Source organism: Marmota monax, unplaced genomic scaffold, assembly GCF_021218885.2.
Source record: "Marmota monax isolate L192 unplaced genomic scaffold, Marmota_monax_Labrador192_F-V1.1 WCK01_AAM20220418_F8-fsc00018, whole genome shotgun sequence".
Classification (NCBI taxonomy): domain Eukaryota; kingdom Metazoa; phylum Chordata; class Mammalia; order Rodentia; family Sciuridae; genus Marmota; species Marmota monax.
Genome location: NW_026692201.1, coordinates 5,013,223 through 5,033,982, shown reverse-complemented (window position 1 = coordinate 5,033,982; position 20,760 = coordinate 5,013,223). Strand labels below are relative to the sequence as shown.

Sequence of the window (20,760 nt, the reverse complement as noted above, 5' to 3'; positions counted from 1 at the left end):
ATATGTAACAACAGATTCAACCATTCTATACAATCAATGTACTAATAAAAAATATGAAAAAAGCACAAATGAGTGAAGATTAAATTCTTTTTTAATTTAGAACACCTGTCTACTACCATGGGCAAGATTCTAGTTCAATCCCTAGCATTACAAAAGCAAAAAATACTCCCCCCTTCAAAAGAAAAATCCATATAGATTTTTCCAGGCATGGTGGCACACTTGGACCTGTAGTCCAAGCAATATGGAAGGCTAAAGCAGGAGGCTCCCAAGTTTGAGAATTATCTCAGAAATTTAGCAAGACCCTGTCCCAAAATTAAAAATAAAAAAGGCTAGGATTGTAGTTCAGTGGTAGAGTTTGATTGAACTAGGGGGATTGAACTCAGGGGCACTCAACCACTGAGCCACATCCCCTGCTCCATTTTGTATTTTATTTAGAGACAGGGTCTCACTGAGTTGCTTAGTGCCTTGCCACTGCTGAGGCTGGCTTTGAACTTGTGATCTTCCTGTCTCAGCTTCCCAAGCCACTGGGATTACAGGTGTGCACCAGCCCACCTCACTGAAGATTAAATTTTTAACACTCTCTCCCACCTGTTATAAACATTTTTCTGTTCATATATATGTGCTTATCTAAAGATGTATGTTTTATTAATAAAAATGGAATTAGAAATATACACATATTTCTGTCATTTGATTTTTTTTTTAAATACAACAGTATGTTTTGAAATCTTTCACTTTACTGTATATGAACCCATCTTGTTATTGCTTTTGTGGATTATTTCGTGTTTATGTGGTGCTAGGGTTTGAACCCAGGGCCTTGTGCATGCTGAGTATGTGCTTTATCATTGAGCTACACTCTATATGGATGTTTTTTTGGTAGTGGGGATTGAATCCAGTGGTACTGTACCACTGAACTGCATTCCTAGCCTTTTTTATTTTTAATTTTGGGAACCGGGTCTTACTAAATTACTGAGATTATTCTCAAACTTGGGATCTTCCTGCTTCAGCTTTCCCTATCGCGTGGACTACAGGTATCTGCCGCCATGTCTGGCCGTATTCTACCTGTGTTCTTCTACTGAACTATGCCCCCAGCCCATCTCTGCATGGATTTTTAAATCATGAATGTATTGTAACTTATTTGGTTATTCCCTTTTGAATATTTTAGTTTTGTTCAATGTTTTGTTCACATAAATAGTATTATAGAGGATATCCTTGAGTATTTATTTTCTCTACCTTTAATAATTTTTTTGTAGGTTGTTTATATATTTATCACTATTTCACTTATTTTCAGTGAGAAAAGTTACTAGTGAAGGAGTAAATGATGATCCCGATGAGTCTGGGAGTACTAAAATTTCAGATACTCAGGAGGATGCTCAGACAGTTGAAGAAGAGTCTCTGACTTTATCAGGACAAGATTTAGAACAAGTTGTATTAGAACAAGACCGAAATGAAAAGAAAAAGAGAAGGAAGAATCAAGATGATGCTAATGAACAGGAAGTGAAAACTCTTTTAGGAAATGCCAGTGTTCAGTCAGTCCCTTTTAAAGAAGAAAAACACAAGAGTAAGTTTCTTATGCATTTTAATAGCCTTATATTACTTTAAGACGTACAATAATGTGATATATAACAAGTACTTTTCTTTTGGATAGATTGAACAATGCTATTTATGTATGTATGTATGTATGTTTTTATTTATTTGGTACTGGGAATTGAAGCCAGAGGCCCTTTATCACTGACCCATGTCCTTAGTCTCTCTTATTGAGACAGGGTCTCACTAAGTTGCTGAGATTAGCCTTGAATTCATAATTCTTCTTCTTCAGCCTCCCTAGTTGCTGGGATTGTAGGTATATGCTACTGTACCTGGCTTGTTAACTGATCTGTACTGATAGTACTGTGTTAGGTATTTTTTAAAAATTTTTTTTGGATGTTGATGGACCATTATTTTATTCATTTATTAATATACAGTGGTGAGAATCCAACCCAGCGCCTGGCAAGTGCTAGATGAGCGCTCTTTTTATTTTAAGTTGTAGATGAACACAATATCTTCATTTTTATTTATTTATTTTTATGTGGTACTGAGGATGGAACCCAGGGCCTCACACATGCAAGGCAAGCACTCTTGCCACTGAGCTACAACTCCAGCCCCCAGCCTTTTGTAAAATATATATATATATATATATATATATATATTTTGAGTGCTCTATTGCTTAGCCACAACCCCAGCTCCTGTGTTAAGCATTTTTATCTTTTAAAATTTATTTTTCAAATACAGAATGCTTTACAAATTTGCATGTCATTCATGTATAGGGTCGATGATAATATTCTTTGTATTGTTCCTGTTTTTAGTATATGTGCTATCAAAGCAAGCACCCTTTTATTTTTAATTAAATGAAAAAATTTATTGTTAAAAAAAAAAGAGAAAAGCAGTCAGGCATGGTGGCACATACCTGTAATCCAGAGACTCAGGAGATTGTGCTTGGCATCTGTAGGCTCTGGGTTTAATCCCCAACATGAAAAAATAAAATCAAGTAAAGACAGGAAGAAAAAGTTGTAGCAGACCAGAACAACGTTTTATAGAATTTAAACATCATGCAGTTCATCTTCACTAATATGATTTTAATAAATTAATTCTGGTAGTTAAAGTAGTATGATTTTATAAGCCTAACATTATGCTTTTTTGTTGCTGTTACAAGAGACATTGCTTATAAAGCAGGAAAGATTACTGATTAAGATATCAGATTTTAGAAGTTAAACAGACTTTGTTTTTTAATGCTAGTTCTTGTATTTTTATTCTAGCTCTTGACATTGGACTGTCAGTTAATATATCTGAACTCAGTTCTTCTCTATCATGGGTTAACAATGATACCTTTTAATAGGATTTTTGAGTATTAAGTGAGATAATACATCTGATAGTAAATGGTAGCTGTTACCTTATTATTAATTATTACACTTCTGAAGGAACAAAAGAACAACCAAGTCCACTTTTAGCTTCCCAACAAGACATAATAAAGCAAGTCATTAACCACTTAAAATTTAAGAAAGATGCTGGGTATAGTGGTGTATGCCTGTAATCCCAGTAACTCAGGAGGCTGAGGTAGGAAGATCCCAGGTTTAAGGCCAGCAGCAGCAATTTGACAAGGCCATAAGATACTTGAAACACAGTCCTTTTTATCTGATTTTGTGTCTCAAAAAAAAAAAAAAAAAAAAAATATATATATATATATAAAATTTGCTGGAAATATGGCTCAGTGGTTAAGACGTCCTGGGTTTAGTCCCTGGTACCAAAAAAAAAAAAAAAATTCCCAGAAAGATAAGGGAAAATGCTACAAACTTCCCAGGAACTTGGGCTGATATTCAAAACACAAACCATTGTGAGTTGATTAAATTTTCATTACGTTCTAAAATAAGATCGTGTCTTACAAATAAGAAGTTGAATGTTGATTGAATTGTTTTATGGGTAAAAAAGAGTCTTACATGTAAATATTTTTGTAGTTTTAAAAGAGAAGGTGTTTGGGCTGGGGTTATGGCTCAGTGGCAGAATGCTTACCTATCATGCGTGAAGCACTGAGTTCGATCCTCAGCACCACATAAAAATAAAATAAAGGTATTATTGTGTCTACCTATAACTAAAATATATATGTATGTATATTAATATTAATATGTCTGTATATTTTTATATATATATATGTATATATATATATATATATATGAGAGAAGGTGTTTGTGTTTTTGCTGTAGTTTTTTTAGAATAACATGCACTTTATATTCATAGGTAAAAGTCCATCTTCAAGGCCTGAATTAAATGAAGGTGAAAGCAATAAGGAACAGAAGCTTCCCTGTGCACAGAACAGAGATGACATTGTGAGTTTAGCGTCTGGTGAAAAAGTTGAGAAGAGAGCTGACCCTGTCCTTTCAGAAAGGTATTTTCTATATCTTCACTGGCTTTATCTCATCTTTTGATGAGAGAGTAGTGTTGAATTCTCTAACTGTAATTGGAGATTTGTATTTCTCTTTTTCGTTTATTTATTTATTTATTTTTTTAAATGGTATTGGGAATTGAATCTGGAGGCACTCTACCAGTGAACTATGTGAACTATATCCCCAGCCCTTTTTATCTGATTGATTGATTGATTGATTGATTTTTAGAGAGAGAGAGAATTTTTTCTTTTAGTTTCCGGTGGACACAACATCTTTATTTTATTTTTATGTGGTGCTGAGGATCGAACCCAGCGCCCCACGCATGCCAGGCTAGCACACTACCACTTGAGCCATATCCCCAGCCCCACTTTTTATCTGATTTTGACACAGGGTCTGGCTGGTCTGAGAAAGATTCTGAGGCTGTTCTCAAATTACAGTCCTCCCTCAGCTTCCCAAGTTGCTGGGATTACAGATGTGTGCCAGTGTACCCAGCATAGTTCTGTTTGTTTTTATGTCATTTATTTGAAGCTTTGTTGTTAGTTGCATAAATACTGTATCATCTTGCTGAAATCTCTTATTATATACTGTCTTCTGCTGCCCCGCCCCCCTTTCCTCTCTCTTTTTCAGTACTAGGGGATTGAACCAAGGAATATTCTACCACTGAACTACACCTCCAGCATCCCCGACTTTTTTTTTCCCCAGGAGGTAGCCAGAAGTTGCTGTTTTATTTTCCTAGGTTAAAGACATTTACTTAGAATGAAATGGGTTTCTAAATAATCACTTTCATTCTAAATGAGTCTACCTAGGAAGGAAAAGCTGTTAAGTCATCAATGTACTTTCCCCATCCCTTTTTTTTTCTTTTTCTTTCTTTCTTTCTTTTTTTTTTTAAAGAGAGAGAGAGAGAGAGAATTTTTTTTAATATTTATATTTTAGTTCTTGGTGGACACAACATCTTTATTTTATTTTTATGTGGTGCTGAGGATTGAACCCAGCACCCTGCGCATGCCAGGCAAGCGAGCTACCACTTGAGCCACATCCCCAGCCCATCTTTTTTTTTTTTTTTTATGAAATCATTTATTTATTCTAATTTGTTATACACAATGGCAGAATGCAATTCATTTCATATTACACATATAGAGCACAATTTTTCAAGTCACTGATTGTACACGAAGTGTTTTCACACCATTTGTGTCTACCTACATGTACTTAGGGTAATGATGTCTAAGTCATTATACCATCATTCCTACCTTCTTTCCTCCTCCCTTCTCCTCCCTCCCCTTTGTCCTTTTCTTTTTTCTTATTTTTTTTTTTCAATTGTAGATGGACACAATATCTTTGCTTATTTATCTTACGTGGTGTTGAGGATCTAACCCAGGGTGTCACACATGCTAGGCGAGTGCTGTACCACTGAGCCACAACCCCAGCCCACCTTAGCTCTTTTTATTTAATTTTTTAAACATTTTGAGACATGCTCATATGAAGTTGCCAAAGTTAACTTTGAACTTGTGATCCTCCTTCCTCAGCCTCATGAGTAGTGGAATTATAGGCTTGCAGCACTGTGTCTGGTATCGACTGATTCAGATCTTTTTTCTGACAATACTTTTGCCTTCTTTTGGTTAGTGTCTGCATGGGTTTATACGGGTGTGTGTGTGTGTGTGTGTGTGTGTGTGTGTGTGTATCAAACCCAGGGCCCTACGCTCTCTTATTGTTTTCTATAAAGATTTTCTTTTTGGGACTGGGGATACAGATCATTGGCATTGGTACAAGATTTTCTCTTTAGTTTCATCAGACTGAATGTGATGTTTCCTATCTTGTGTGTTCTAAAATGTAGTTTATTTTTGAGGGGGTGGGTGTCAAACCTACAGCCTTGTACAGTCTAGGCAAGTGCTGTTACCACTAAGTTACATCCCTTGCCCCTCTTAAGAAATTTTTAAGTGTATAATGCAGTACTGTTAATTATAAGAACAGTATAGTATAGCAGACTTATGACATTTTTTTCATCTTGCATTCTTGAAACTCGATTCATTGGATGGCAACTCCCCGTTTTCTCCTCATCCCAGCCTTGGGCAACCACCAATCTATTTTGTTTCCATGAGTTTGATTGCTTTAGAGACCTAATAAAAGTGCCTTATTTCACTTAGTTTTCAAGCTTACTTTACTTAGTTTTCAAGGTTTATCTGTGTTGTGCATATGGCAGAATTTACTTTTTATGCCTGAATAATATTCAGTTGCATGTACCAACATTTTCTTTATCCACTTATTAGTTAATAGATATTTTGGGTTGTTTCCATCTCTTAACTAGTGAGTTATGCAGTGAAAATAAAAGTGCAAAAAAGTTTTGTTTTGTTTTTTTTGAGATCCTGATTTAATTAAAAGAACTCCAGCACTGGGATTGATGGATCATATGGTAATTCTCCTTTTTTTTTTTTTTTTTTTTATTGGTCTCAGGGAAGCTTAAACACTGAGCCACATCCCTAGCCCTTTTTGGTTTTGTATTTTGAGACAATGTCTTGCTAAGTTACTTAGGGGTTTGCTAAGTTTCTGGGCCTGGCCTCAAACTTGTGAACCTCCTGTCTCAACCTCCTGAGTCACTGGGATTATAGGCATGTGCCATTGAGCCTGACTAATTTTAGTGTTTTGAAGAACTCTCCATACTGTTTCCAGTACCTGGTATTCCAATTTATGTTCCCACCAACACTTTTATTATTAAGGGTTCATTTTTATATATCCTGTGACTATTTTTTTTTTAAATCTTTTATTGAGTTTTTTGGTAACTAGCATCCTAACAGGTAGCCAGTGATACCTTGTTTTGATTTTCATTTTCCTGATGATTAGTGATATTGTACCCCTTTTCATATACCTTTTAGCTATTGGAGTTCTTCTTTGTATAAATGTCTGTTAAATTCTTTGTCCATTTTAAAATTTGATTATTTTTAGCTTTGTTCTTTTTCAAGATTTCTTTTTTAAAAAATGTATTCTGCTTGGATTCTCTGATCTTTTTGGAATTGTGATTTGAGTTCTTTTCATTATTGAGTTCTTTTCATATTCTTAGTTATTATCGTTTTCTCTACTGTGGTTTAAAAATATATATATACACACATATATGTATATACCAATTTATATATATAATATGTATATATGCGTGCGTATATGTATATATGTGTGTGTGTGTGTGTGGGGGGTATATTAGATAAGATATATTAACTTTTTTTTGTTGTTGTACCAGGATTGATCCCAGGGCATTTAATCATTGAGCCACATCCCCAGTCCTTTTTTATATTTTATTTAGAGACAGGGTCTCACTGAGTTGCTTAGGGCCTTGCTAAGTTGCTGAGACTGGCTTTGAATTTGTGATCCTCCTGCCTCAGCCTCCCAAGCCCCTGGGATTATCATTAAGAGTTCTCTCTCTCTATTTTTTTTTGCCAGCTATTATACTTAAACCTCCCAGTCAATAGCTTGCCTTTTACTTTACTTATAGAGTCTTTGTTAACAGAAGTTATTTTTTTCCAAGTGTTAAGAAACCCTTAACATCGCAAAGATATTTCCCCACACTACTTCGCCTGGCTGTGTGAACCCATTTTTAAACATATAGTTCAGTAGCATTAACTACACTTACATTTTTGTGTACCAATCACCATTTCTAAAACCTTTTTGTATTTTCAAACCAAAATTCTAAGTTGTGCAGTAATTCCCATCTACCCTAAACCCTAGTAATCTCTAATCTGCTTTTCCTCTTTATGAATCTACCTGTTCTAGGAACTTCTACACTACATTTCAGTGTAATTATACACTATTTCTCAGTTGTTTGTTGTTGGTTGACAGTTTAGACCTCATTTTTTTTTTCTTTTTTTGAGGTATTGGGGATTGAACCCTAGGCTTCGCATATGCTAAGAAAGCACTTTACCAGTGAGCTATACCCCTAGCTCTCAGTTTATAATTTAAAGTGTGACTTCAAAGATAAAACTAATTTCAGAAATTATGCACAAAACCATACTTATGACTTATTCTGTTATAGGAACAAAACAACAATCTTGTAATAACTGTTAAAATCCCAACAAGTTTTGGAAAAACAGTAAATTGATTGAAAAATTGTCTGCAAAAGCTATGAGTTATGAATGGTAAAGAAAGTTTTGAAAAACAGCTGTGGAGAGGGAATATATTAAGGGTTATTCTAAAGCTAGAGTAAAGTACTGTGATACTGATAACAGGCATAGACAGATTTATTCAGTGGAACTGAATGTCTAATGTAGGAAAAGACATTTGGGAATCTTTTATGGCAGAGGTCGCTTTAGAAATGAGTGGGCAAAGATTAAACTAACTATTCATTAGGTGGTGCTGAGATATGAAAAAGATAATATTATATCCCTATTTTGCCCTGTCAAATTTTAACTTCCTGATGAATTAAGGACTACACATATAAGAAAATATCTTTAAAGGTTTTAGAAGAAATGTGGGAAATATCTTTGCGATGTTAAGGGTTACTTAACACTTGGGAAAAAATAACTTCTATTAACAAAGACTCCATAAGTAAAGTAAAAGGCAAGCTATTGATTGGGAGGTTTAGGTATAATAGCTGGCCAATAAAAATATATAGGGAACTCTTATTTATTTTTTTTAAAGATTGATGTGATTTTTTTATGCCTTTATTTTATTTTAAATAAAAATATTTATTTTTATGTGGTGCTGAGGATCAAACGCAGCACCTCGCACATGCTAGGCAAGTGCTCTACCACTGAGCCACAGCCTCAGCCCCTATAGAGAACTCTTAATGAACTCTTAATAATACATCAGGAAAAGAGAAACACCTAGTAGAAAAAATAAGCAAAAAAATTAATAAAATAAAAAGACTAAATATGTGTTGAAACAGTGCTAGGTAATGTGTGACTATCAGTTATATTATTGTTAGTTGATATATTTCATAATAAAAAATAATCTTTGCTTTCCATAGTAGTGTTAATAACTGCAATTTGTGCTTTTGGAAACTGTGTCCTCATTTTATATGACTTTTGGTTAACAGTCCCATGCAAAGCAAGGACTGCCTATATAAAATTTTAATGAAAACTAATTCCTAAATATCATTATAATTTTACACATTTGATTTGTGAATCCCTTTGAATTATAGTTTTTGATTTTGGCACTTCTTGAGTTCTCCCAAGCCTATTGGTGGTATGTGGTGGTTACTTTCTCTGAAGGTACAGGTCTTTATAACATTATGCAAGAAGTATCATAGAAAAGCCAGCATAGCTTGTGCTTATTCCATAATGAGGGATAATTTCCCAAAGTATTGGTGTTATCTATTAAAAATTTTTTAAATAGTATGAAATAATGTATTACTAGAATTTTTTTTTTTTTTTTGCTAATGTGTCTTCATTTCCTTAGTAATCAACAAGATACCATGCCAGTAGCAACTGAGTTTTCAGAATTAAGCACTTCAGATTTGCCTCCATCAGAAGTTGGAATTAGAACAGGAGAAAGAAATGTTGACCTGAAGAATAAATCACTGTAAGTATTTTATATGATAGGATTTTTCTTTTCTTCATATTTTAATAAGGTTCTCAATTTTTAAAATTATTTTTCCTGTCTTAGTAATTGAATCCAGGGCTTACAAGTGCTAGGCAAACCTCTACTATTGAGCCAACCCCCAACCCTTAATAGCATTCTTAAATTATAGCATCATTTTATTTAGGAATTACAAGGGATCATTAACATATAGACCATTTATTTTATAATTTAACTGTGGTTTGTTAGTGCTATATCAGGGTTTTTTACTTTATATTCCATTATACAAATTTTCTTTTTCATATTTGATGTGTGAGCTTTCAGCAAGGTGGTAATTTAGCAGTGAACTTCTAAAATAGTTCAGAAGATTAAATATTTGCTATGAGATTTTACTTGTAGTGGTTTGAGTTATTTTTATTTCTTTCAAAAATAGTAGCTTTTTTTTTTTAAATCAGAAGTTGAACCCAGGACAATCTACTTCTGAGCTAAGTCTCCACCCTTTTTATTTTGAGACAGGCTCTGGCTAAGTTTCCTAGACTAGCTTTAAACTTGGAAACTTCCTGCCTCACATCCCCAGTTGCTGGTGTTATAGGCATGGACCACAATGCAATAGGTACATTCATATGGTTCAGACATTAACTGCTATGAAATGGCTGGGCCATGGTGGTGGCACATGCCTATAATCTTACTAGCTCCGGAGGCTAAGGCAGGAGGATTGCAACTTCAAAGTCAGCCTTAGCAACTCATCCATATTACTTCTATGGTTTAATTTAAATCTTTGATCTACTTCGCATATATTGTCAGCACAGTATAAGAGATGATGCTTGTTTTATTTTTTTCTCAATGTTATTCAGTTTTTTCATCACCATTTATTTAATTTTATCTAGTATATTTTTTAAAACACTGTATTTTGTATTTCATTTTTTCTTCACTGTTTTGAGATGCTACCTTTATTATGTGTTAAAATATACATTTTAGAACCAGTGTTTGAAATTTGTTTCATTTATCTGTTTATTCATATGTTAATACCACTACCTGCATTAATTATTGATGCTCAGCAGTATATTTGTCACGTCTAATAGAACAAGTTTGTCTCTCAATTTTCTTTGTCATTTCTATAGTAAGTAAACTTTCAAAGAAATTCTTTCTGGTTCAGAATTTTACTTGAACATAACTGCATGTTGCTTACAGTTTAAGTAATTTTTTTAGGGAGACGGATCCGGCAGAAAATGTAAAACCAATTTTGAGAGGTCGACTCCAGAAACCTAAACCGAATCTATCAAGAGCAGTTGGGAAGAAATCAACTTGTTCACAAAACAAAACAGATGCAGAGAGCAAGAGTTCATGTTCAGAAACTTCAGTTGAGAAGGTATGACATAGGAGACTTACTGGAATTAAAATTATAAAATAAAATTTTTTCCTAAGAAATTGGTAATAAAAGTATTCACCTTGTGGGCTGGGATGTAGCTCAGTGGCAAAGCGTCTGCCTTGCATTCTCAAAGCCCTGGGTTTGACCCCCAGTTCCAAAAAAGACAAAAAAAAAAAAAAGAACCCTACCCCCCCAAAAAAAAAAAAAATTCACCTTGTAATTACAGATGACTGTTACTGATATTAAAACCAATAAAATAACTTACACATCAACGTTAGTTAGGTTTGTTCCTATCTTATTAGTCTCTTGTTTACATATTTTTTTAATTATATATTTTTTAGTTGTTGATGGAGCTTGCTTTATTTATTTATTTATAGGTAAGCACACTACCACTGAGCTACAACAGCAGCCCTTTGATATATTTTCTTTTTAAAAAAATTTCTTTTTAGTTGTTGATAGAACTTTATTTATTGACATGTGGTGCTAAGACTTGAACTCAGTCTTAGCACCTCACACATGCTAGGCAAGTGCTCCACCACTGAGCTACAGCCCCAACCCCTCTTTTATATATTTTCTTTAGAGCTAGGGGACGTATCATTTGAAACATCCTCAGTAATGATAAATCTTTTGTTTACTTACATAAAAACTTTTAAAAAAATATTTCTTAAACCATCTATACATTATACCCATAGTACTTTTATCTGAACATAGGCAGTCACATTCCTATTTGTGCTTTATGAACTTTCTCTGTGTATGAAAACATTTCTCTAGTGCCTAACCATGATGTGTACAATAGTTAAAACATTTTTTTCTCTGGAGCTATTCGTATATATATTCTTGGGTCTGATCGAACTTTTAAATAATGTATTGGGCTGAACATGGTAGCACACTCCTATAATCCCAATGAAGGCTGAGGCTGGAGGATTGTGAGTTCAAAGCCAGCCTCAGCAACTGAGCAAGGCTCTAAGCAACTCAGTGAGACTCTGTCTCTAAATAAAATATAAAAAGAGCTGGAATGCGCCTCAGTGGTTAGGTGCTCCTAGGTTCAATCCCTGGTACCACAAAAATAAATAAATAAATAAATAAATAGATAGATAGATAAATAAATAAATAAAAATGCATTGGATTAACATTATTGATTTACCTGATCATTTCTCTAATGGATTATATGATTGTTTTGTTTTTCTTTAATTTTTAAAAATAAAAGTAAGCAATTTTGTAAGTAGGGTTTTCTCTTCTTCTTCCTTCTTCCTTCTTCGTTTTTTTTTTTTTTGGTACCAGGGGCACTTAAGCACTGAGCCACATCCCCAGCCCTATTTTGTATTTTATTTAGAGACAGGGTCTCACTGAGTTGCTTAGTGCCTTGCCATTGCTGAGACTGGCTTTGACCTTGTGATCCTCCTGCCTCAAACTCCTGAGCCGCTGGGATTGCAGGCATGGTGCTACTGCACCCAGCGTAAGTAGAGTTTTCTTAAAGAAACGATATTTTTATGGGTCATGGGGATTATATTATTGGTTCAAATTAAAATATTTTTATGGTTCTTATGCATTGTCAAAGAATCTATTTACATTGCTGTTAGCATTGAGTGAATGTTCCTGTGTCCTTCTGTCTCTGAGAATGAAATGAAAACATGGTTTTTAGTGATACTCTTACAGTGGTGTGTAACCGAACTTATTTAATTATTTTCTCATTTTTGGAAAATTTGTCTGTCTGCAGTGTTTGCTATTTTATTTAATGTTCCATTGAACAATCTAGTGTGTAGATATTTTTCCATTTACTTTCTTAAAAGTCTTCACAAGATATTACTGAGTCAAAGGATATGAACATTTTCAAGACTCTTCAAATTGAAAAGGGCTGACTATTAATGAATGAGATTATTTGTTTTATAATATTCTCATTTGCATTTAGGATTATTAGAAAATCTTTCCTGGTGTAAATACAAAAAATGCAATTTCATTGTTTTAATTTTCATTTGTTTCTAACAACGTTTGAACTTTTTAATAATAAGTAGATTAACTGTAAAAATTAAATTCACAGAATCACATGGAAAAAAATGAAGTGAATACAGGTGACTGTTTTGAAATGGAGAATACAGAAAGAGAGAACCTAGAAGCTGAAACTGTATCTAAGTAAGTACTTAGAAAGTAATACAAAAGTAGTTAACTTTTAGGAATGATTCTAATCACTTGTTTTCTGCTTGATAAACTCTATTACTATTTTCATCTAATTTAAGTCCATTTTCAACTGTAGGTGGTGATGAAACATTTTAGTAATGTTTTCTATGCTTGACATCATAAATACAAATTATGGCTTGGACCCATTGAATTAGCAATTACATTTGTAATTTTCACAATGTGTTGTTAAATACAGGAATGGTTAAGATAATATTTCTGGAAAATTTTATAGTAAGGGATTTCAGAAGGGATTATTTAACTCAATGTGGAGAACCATAACAACTCCACTCCAGTGTGACTTTAACCAGTAGGTTCTGGGCTATTTCAGGTGGTCCAATTTATACTATAATTTGGGACTAATATCCTGGAATTGTATAACATTTAGTAGTATTCTGTATGAGGCATACTAGTATTACATCCTTGATTGATGTAGATTTTTCCAGTTTTTTTTTTCCTTCTTTTTTTGTGATGCTGGAGATTGAATCCAGGACCTGACGTAAGCTTCAAAAGTGCTCAACCACTGGGCTACCTCTCCATCCCTTTTTTATTTGATTTTGAGACAGCGTTTTACCAAGTTGCCCATGCTACCCTTGAAGTTGCCATCCTTCTGCTTCACCTTTCCAAGTAGTGAGGATGACAGGTGTACACTACCATACCTGGCTGACCAATTTTGTAATGAAAAATTGATTTAAAAATATTTTTTGTAGTCAGGCTTCCAGGATTATATCTGTTCAAAAGAGTAGGGACTAAATGTATGAATAACCTTGAAGATGTTCTTGAGGATACCTGTGAATTATTTTATATTCTGAATTGTTTTCTCATTAATATCATGGAGAAGGAAATACTAAAAAACAATCAGTTTGTGACTTCAAAATAAACATTGATTTTATTTTTTTGTAGTTCTAGTTTGAGTGACAAATCTTGTCTGCATGAAGATAATCAACCAAAGGCTTTTAGACCTACACGACCAATAAGGGGCCGATTACCAAGGCCAAAGCCAAATATAGGGAAAGCTGCAGAAAGAAAAGAAATTCTTGGATCACAGGAAAAAATTGGGGTTGATAGGGAGAATAATGAAAATGAGTCCTGTGTTGATGGAGAAGTAAGTACTTTGATTTTTTTTCACATTGTGTTAAGTAAGTACATAGTCTTAACATAAATCTCTCATTCCTTTTAAAAACAACAAATGGCTAAATAGTTTGTGTTTCTTTGATTATTAAATTTATCGTCAAAATTTCATAGATACCAGTTTTGCTAACTGTAAAGCCATTTTAGATTTTGATCATTGACATGATTTGTAATTTGCTTTCACATTCCCTCATATTTGGACTTGCTTTTTCCCTATTACTCAACGAATTTCTGAATTACCCTTTCCATTTGAAAAGATAGTTAAATGAGTAACTTTTAGTATTGGCTCAAATAGAATAAGATGTTGAAAGTTTCCCTCTAAACCATAATTCCAGGAACAAAGATCATGAATTTTAGATTATTTACATAGTCTTTATAAGAAGGTTGGTATGATGTAAGATTTGGATTTCCTCTGTTGTAATTTATCTGGTTGTAATGCAATTATAATAAATAGAAAGATTCAGAAAGAGGGACACCATGAAATAATTCTCACAGATCAGTCTAAAATAGTTACTTGCTTTATGATTTGGCAGAAAAGAATGGGAGCTTTGAGATAAGGTAAAAGTTGTGGCTTATGAAATTTTTCTGAGATACCTAAAGAAAATACATTTAAAAAGAACCCTTTGAATTTCATTTTATAGTTTTGAAGTTTTTTTCATTTTTCTCATATAACACAAAATATTCAGTGCAGTTTTTAAAAATTATCTTTGATTGTGAAATCTAAAATATTAAAAAATTTTTCTTTGTTATTAAGATTCCTCAACAAATAGAAGATCAGTCATGTAAAAATTTCAATAGGGAAATGTCACATGTCATATCACAACCTGAGAGAAAAGATTCTTCTTTTCAAAAAGTGGAACCAGATGAGCCCAAGACTCTTAGTGAATGTCTAAGGTAAGCATCATTTTATTGATGATGTAATTTTTGAATTTTGTATAGTCTTTTTTTTTTTTGGTACTAGAGAATTAACCCAGGAGCATTTTTGCCACAGAGCTACATCGTACTCAGCTCATTTTTTTTTTTTTTTTTTTAGTATATATTTTTAGTCATTGATGGACCTTTATTTTCCATTCATTTATTTATATATGATGCTGAGAATTGAACCCAGTGCCTCACACATGCAAGGCAAGTGCTCTTCCTCTGAGCTACAACACCATCTCCCCATTTATTTTCTGAGACAGGGTCTCACTAAGTTGCTTAGGGCCTCCCTAAGGACCTGTGGCTGCCCTTTCATTTCAATCCTCTTGTCTCAGCCTTCTGAGTTTCTGGGATTACCAGTGTGCACCACTGTGCCAAGCTTAATTTTGTATGGTTTTAGAACTTAATCAGTTCTTTTAGACCAAATCAGATTGGATTTATTTTCTGTGTGATAAGTACAAGTCATAAAATGTTCAAAGATATTTCAAAGTACAACTTGATCTCCAAGGAACTTTATGTCATAGCTTTTATTTTGACTTCTTAGTTATTGGTGGCTTGAAAAGAGTTACTTACCATAAATTAGAATTTGTGTTAACTTGAGTAGCTTATCACTTAATATGCATATTAAGTTAAATGCCTGTATCTAAATATGTAAATGCTATTTTTTTAAATATTTTTTTTTTAGTTATAGATAAACACAATACCTTTATTTATTTTATGTGGTGCTGAGATCAAACCCAGTGCCTCACATGTGCGAGGCAAGCACTCTACCACTGAGCCACAACCCCAGCCTACAAATGCTATTTCTTATTTATTTATTTATTTTTTGGTATTAGATTGATCACATATTGCTTTTATTTAAGATTGATATAGGGCTGGGGCTATAGCTCAGTGGCAGAATGCTTGCTTTGCACGTGTGAAGCACTGGGTTCAATCCTTAGCACCACATAAAAATAAACAAAATAAAGTCATTCTGTCCATATACAACTACAAAAAATTTTTTTTAAAAAGATTGATATAAATTTTATGTAGAACTTATTAATGAAAACCCATCTGTTTTTTTAAAAGTATTTATTTGTTAGTTTTAGGTGGACACAATATCTTTATTTCATTTTTATGTGGTGCTGAGGATCAAACCCAGTGCCTCTTGCATGCTAGACAAGTGTTCTATCTCTGAGCTACAACACCAGCCCAAAACCCATACTGTTTTGTAGCCAAAGTTTTTATTTCCCCTCTGGAGGGTACTAAACCAGAGTGATGGACTTATTAGTGTACCTTAAAAATTTTTATTTTGGGAATGGTTAATGCACACAGATGCAGAGAGAACAATAATGGACTCCCATGTATACACTGTCCAAGGAGACAGGGTCTCACCAAGTTGCTTAGGGCCTCACTAAGTTGCTAAGGCTGGCTTTGAATTTGTGATCCTCCTGCCTTCACTTCCCAAGTAGCTGGGATCATATGTGTGCACCACCATACCCAGCTGTTGTGCTTTGTTACACCAATTTAAATGTATTTAAACCTTTATTAAAACAGAAAATTTTCTGTATTTCTTGCTTCCTCTACTATTTTTGCTTCACCCCTCAACTCTTTCGCTACCAATGTGCCACAGAATTTTTTGAGTAGGAACCTGTCCAAGTATATTACTTGTTATGTATCAGATTTTATTTTCAGGAAACTGACAGGTTGGAGCCTGCATTCAACTGAAAAAAATGTAAATGAAAAAAACATTTAAAAATTAATGTGGGGCTGGAGATATAGCTCAATTGGTAGAGTGCTTGCCTCATGCAAAAGGCCCTGGGTTCATTCCCCAGCACCACACATAATAATAACGTGGCTTAGTAGAAAATTAGATTTTCTTTGGGTGCCTCTGAGTTTCAGAAAACTGGTAGATATTGTTAACACCAGTACACAATTTGATCTCAGCAACTTCCCTCTCCACAGGTAGCTTTATCATGTGACTTTTCTGACTTTATGGATGTCCAGGATCATTAAAAAAAATTCTAAAATTCTGTGTTTTGTCAAATCATATATCTCTTTGTATTTACTAGGCAGTTTTCCCTTTCCCCTACTCTGAACACTTTGGTCTGTTCAAGATGCTGTGTAAGAGAAATGGATAATGTATTAAAAAATTCTTCATTCGATAAATTAGTGAATGTTTTTTTCAAACAATCTTCTAGACAATTATGTATCTTTTATATAAATATTGGGGCTTGTGTCATGATTGATGATTTATCTTAAGGAGGCATGCCAATGTTTTGTAGATTCTTAACTCTACATTTTAGAAAAACACAATGTGGACCTGGAAGTAGATGTATAATTTTGTGCCTATCCTTTCTTTAGTCATGATCTCCTTTGTTTGCTTTTCTTCTTAAATTCTGTGATCCATGGAGAGAATTTATGGATCCATTGTATATTTTAAGTTGAGAAATATTCTGAATTAATTAATATCTGAATTCCAGTCTCAAAAACTGCTCTTCAGTTAATTATGCAGCTGATATGAATTCTATGAGAAAAGGTCTGTGTTGCTCATCATCGTATTCCCAGTTCATAGGTACTTTCTGGCATGTAATAGGACTTAGAAATATTTGTTGATTTATTATTCATGAACTCAGTGAGTTATCATATATCATATTTTTTATCCATAAAAATAAACTTATGAAAGTCCTTTTATTATATAAAAACAGTTTCAGCTGTTTAAGCACAATTATAACATTTCATGTTTGTATCTTACAATTTGAATTGATACTGAAATAAGGAAACTACCAATAAAGTATTTGCTTATTAATGCATTTATATGTTTAAAGGATAAACCAGTGTTGAAAATATGACTTTATAAAAATTCTCTTTTCTCATGATTCTGAAATCATATTCCTAGCAGAGTAACCTCACTAAAAGCTAGGTGTTTTTGGATGAGGATAATAAAGAATGCAGTAAGGGCCTGCAGTTTTGGCTCAGAGGAAAAATGCTTGCCTAGTGTGCTTGAGGCACTGGGTTCAATCCTCAGCACCACATTAAAATAACATAAAGGTATTGTGTTGGCTTACAACTAAAAAAATATTTATCTATCTATTTATTTATTTTGTGGTGCTGGGGATTGAACCCAGGGTCTTGTGCATGTGAGGCAAGCTGAGCTACCAATTGAGCTATATCCCCAGCCCTCAAAAAATAAATATTTAATAATTTAAAAAAAAAAAAAAAAGGAATGGGGTGAAATCCATCCAGGATTAACCACGTTAAATTTCCTTTGTCAGTTTATATTAATTTTGCATTTATTGTTCACTAAAGTTAGTGATAGATATAAATACCTCAGTTATATAAACAAGTACAATTTGAAAATCAGTCTATTTCCTAAAGACTTTTTTAAGTAAAAAATCACATTATAAAAAAACAGATATTTCAGTGAAGAAAGTTTAGATCCTACAAAAATTCGTGCAAGTAATACCTTCCTTTTCATTATTTTTGTTATTTTTTTATCCCTTTGATATAGTATCTTTTTCAAATCTCAAAATGTTTATGGTCTGAGATGGCTTATACTGTACTGCCCACTGACTTTGGGCTCATGTTGGTAGGAGGGAATTTTGCACTTGGGTGGGCCTTGCATTTATTTTCTTTCATTGGTCATCCTTCTTTCTAAAGTTGGCAACCTGACATTGTGGCCCTTTTCTGTGTTTACTTACCCCAGGTGAATGGTGCAGTTTCTGTTGTTTTTAGGTATGAAAGGAGCAAGATCCTGAAAATCCTGTCATTTAATTTTAGTCTTTTTTTATACTGGGGATTTAACCCAGAAGCACTTTAGCACTGAGTGACAGACCTGTGTATCCTCCCCAATGTGTCCCCTCCGCCCTGCTGTTTTTACATTTTGAGAAATGGTCTCACTAAGTTTCTTAGGGCCTTGCTAAGTTGCTGAGGCTGTGATTACAGGTGTACGCCATTATGCTTAGCTTTAGTTCTTTTCAAAAAAATAAAAAAATATATTTTTTCTTAGTTACAAGAAGTGCTTGTCTGTTAGCTCCTCTATTTTAAAAATGTTTAAAAATATTTAATTGACACATAGTAATTACATATATTTATGGAGCATAGTGGGATATTTCAGTACTTATATTCAGTGTATAATTATCAAGGTAATTGGCAAATTTGTTGTCTCAACATTTGTCATTTCTTTGAATTAGGAACAGTCAAAATTCTCTCTACGGGCTATGGTTGTAGCTCAGTGGTAGAGCACTTGCCTAGCACGTGTGAGACACTGGGTTGGATCCTCAGCACCACATAAAAATAAATAAATAAAATAAAAGTATTGTGTCCATCTACAAAAACAATTTTTTAAAAATCATTTCTACTAGCTATTTTGAATATCTAATTAATTATTGTCAATCATAGTTATCCTTCTGTGACATTTTTTCTCCTACATATTTATACCCTCATACATGTTAACCATCCTCTGTTCATCTCCTCCTTCTGCAGTCATAATTTTTAATATATTTTTTTAAAGTTCGTGAATTTTAAGGATAATTCACACACACACATTCTTTAAATTTATTTTTTATTTTTAAAATACCTTTATTTTATTTATTTATATGTGGTGCTGAGGATCAAACCCAGCGCCTCACTTGTGCTAGGTGAGCACTCTACCGCTGAGCCACAACCCCAGCCCCTAATAAATCTTTTTTTAAAGCTGTTAAATGTGCAGTTATATACTTGTTCAGCCTGACATGGCTGAATAAATCTTTTTTGTTTCTTTTGATCTAGCTTTTGCCTAAGATTAACGACCTCTCAATACTAACTAAGCTCCTTCATTTGTGTATGTATTTCAATTGGTTTTACTAGCTATCATGGAAAATACAAAGCAAAAGAATGCTGTTGCTTTCTGGAGAACAAAGTGCTTGTTGTGGATAGTGATTGTAAAAAAAATGTCCAATAGTTCAGCAAAATATAATGCATTGTGGGCTGGGATTGAGGCTCAGAGGTAGAGAGTGCGCCTAGCACATGTGAGGCCCTCATAAAAATAAGTAAAATAAAGGTATTGTGTCCAACCAACTACAACTAAAAATAAAAAAATATATATTTAGTGCATTGTGTCATTTAAGATTTTTAAAAAATGTTTGGGGGCTGGGGTTGTGGCTTAGTGGTAGAGCACTTGTCTAGCACATGTGAGAAACTGGGTCTGATCTTAGCACCAAATAAAAGTATTGTGACCATATACAACTAAAAAAACTTCGGTGATAAGCAAAGTGAGCAATCCCCAAAAAACCAAAGGCCAAATGTTTTCTCTATTAATGGATGCTGATCCATAATGAGGGTGGGGGAGAGAAGAATGGAGAAATTTTGGATTGGGCAGAGAGGAGTAGGAGTGTGGATATGGGAAAGATGGTGGAATGAGATGGACATTATTACCCTATGTATGTGTATTATTACATGAATGATATGACTCTGCATTGTGTACAACCAGAGAAATGAGAACTTGTGCTCCATTTGTGTACAATGAGTTGAAATGCATCCTGCTGTCATGTATGACTAATTAGAACAAATAAAAAAATGTTTGGAAGGCAGACCTAGTTCCTTAGAAGACTTTCTTATTCAAATTATATTTTCATCTAACTGTTTGAGATGGTCAAGTCTGTCATCGCAAAATGTATGTCTGGGTACAAGAAAATTGGAGCAAAGAGAGGGAAATGCAGAAAAACATCATGAAGTAATGCCAACATAGATTATCAGAGTCTTTCCCATCTAGTATTTGCATGGAATGGTGAGAATGAC

The 20,760-nt window shown here is 33.7% G+C and overlaps 1 protein-coding gene and 1 non-coding gene across 9 annotated transcripts in view; one reads left to right on the top strand and one right to left on the bottom strand.

Moving 5' to 3' along the window:
• The window catches only part of Bdp1 (B double prime 1, subunit of RNA polymerase III transcription initiation factor IIIB), a 94,479-nt gene that overhangs the window by 24,132 nt on the left and 49,587 nt on the right, over positions 1-20,760 (top strand). For all 8 annotated transcript variants that reach the window (XM_046427417.2, XM_046427422.2, XM_046427430.2 and 5 more), the window contains 7 exons: positions 1,289-1,558; positions 3,769-3,916; positions 9,294-9,416; positions 10,623-10,782; positions 12,821-12,912; positions 13,858-14,059; positions 14,840-14,979. In XM_046427417.2, the coding sequence (XP_046283373.1) occupies positions 1,289-1,558; positions 3,769-3,916; positions 9,294-9,416; positions 10,623-10,782; positions 12,821-12,912; positions 13,858-14,059; positions 14,840-14,979 (1,135 nt within the window). The remainder of the gene's footprint in view (positions 1-1,288; positions 1,559-3,768; positions 3,917-9,293; positions 9,417-10,622; positions 10,783-12,820; positions 12,913-13,857; positions 14,060-14,839; positions 14,980-20,760) is intronic.
• LOC124082841 (U6 spliceosomal RNA) lies at positions 2,259-2,366 on the bottom strand. Its single transcript, XR_006848506.1, has one exon. It is a non-coding gene; the product is annotated as a U6 spliceosomal RNA (small nuclear RNA).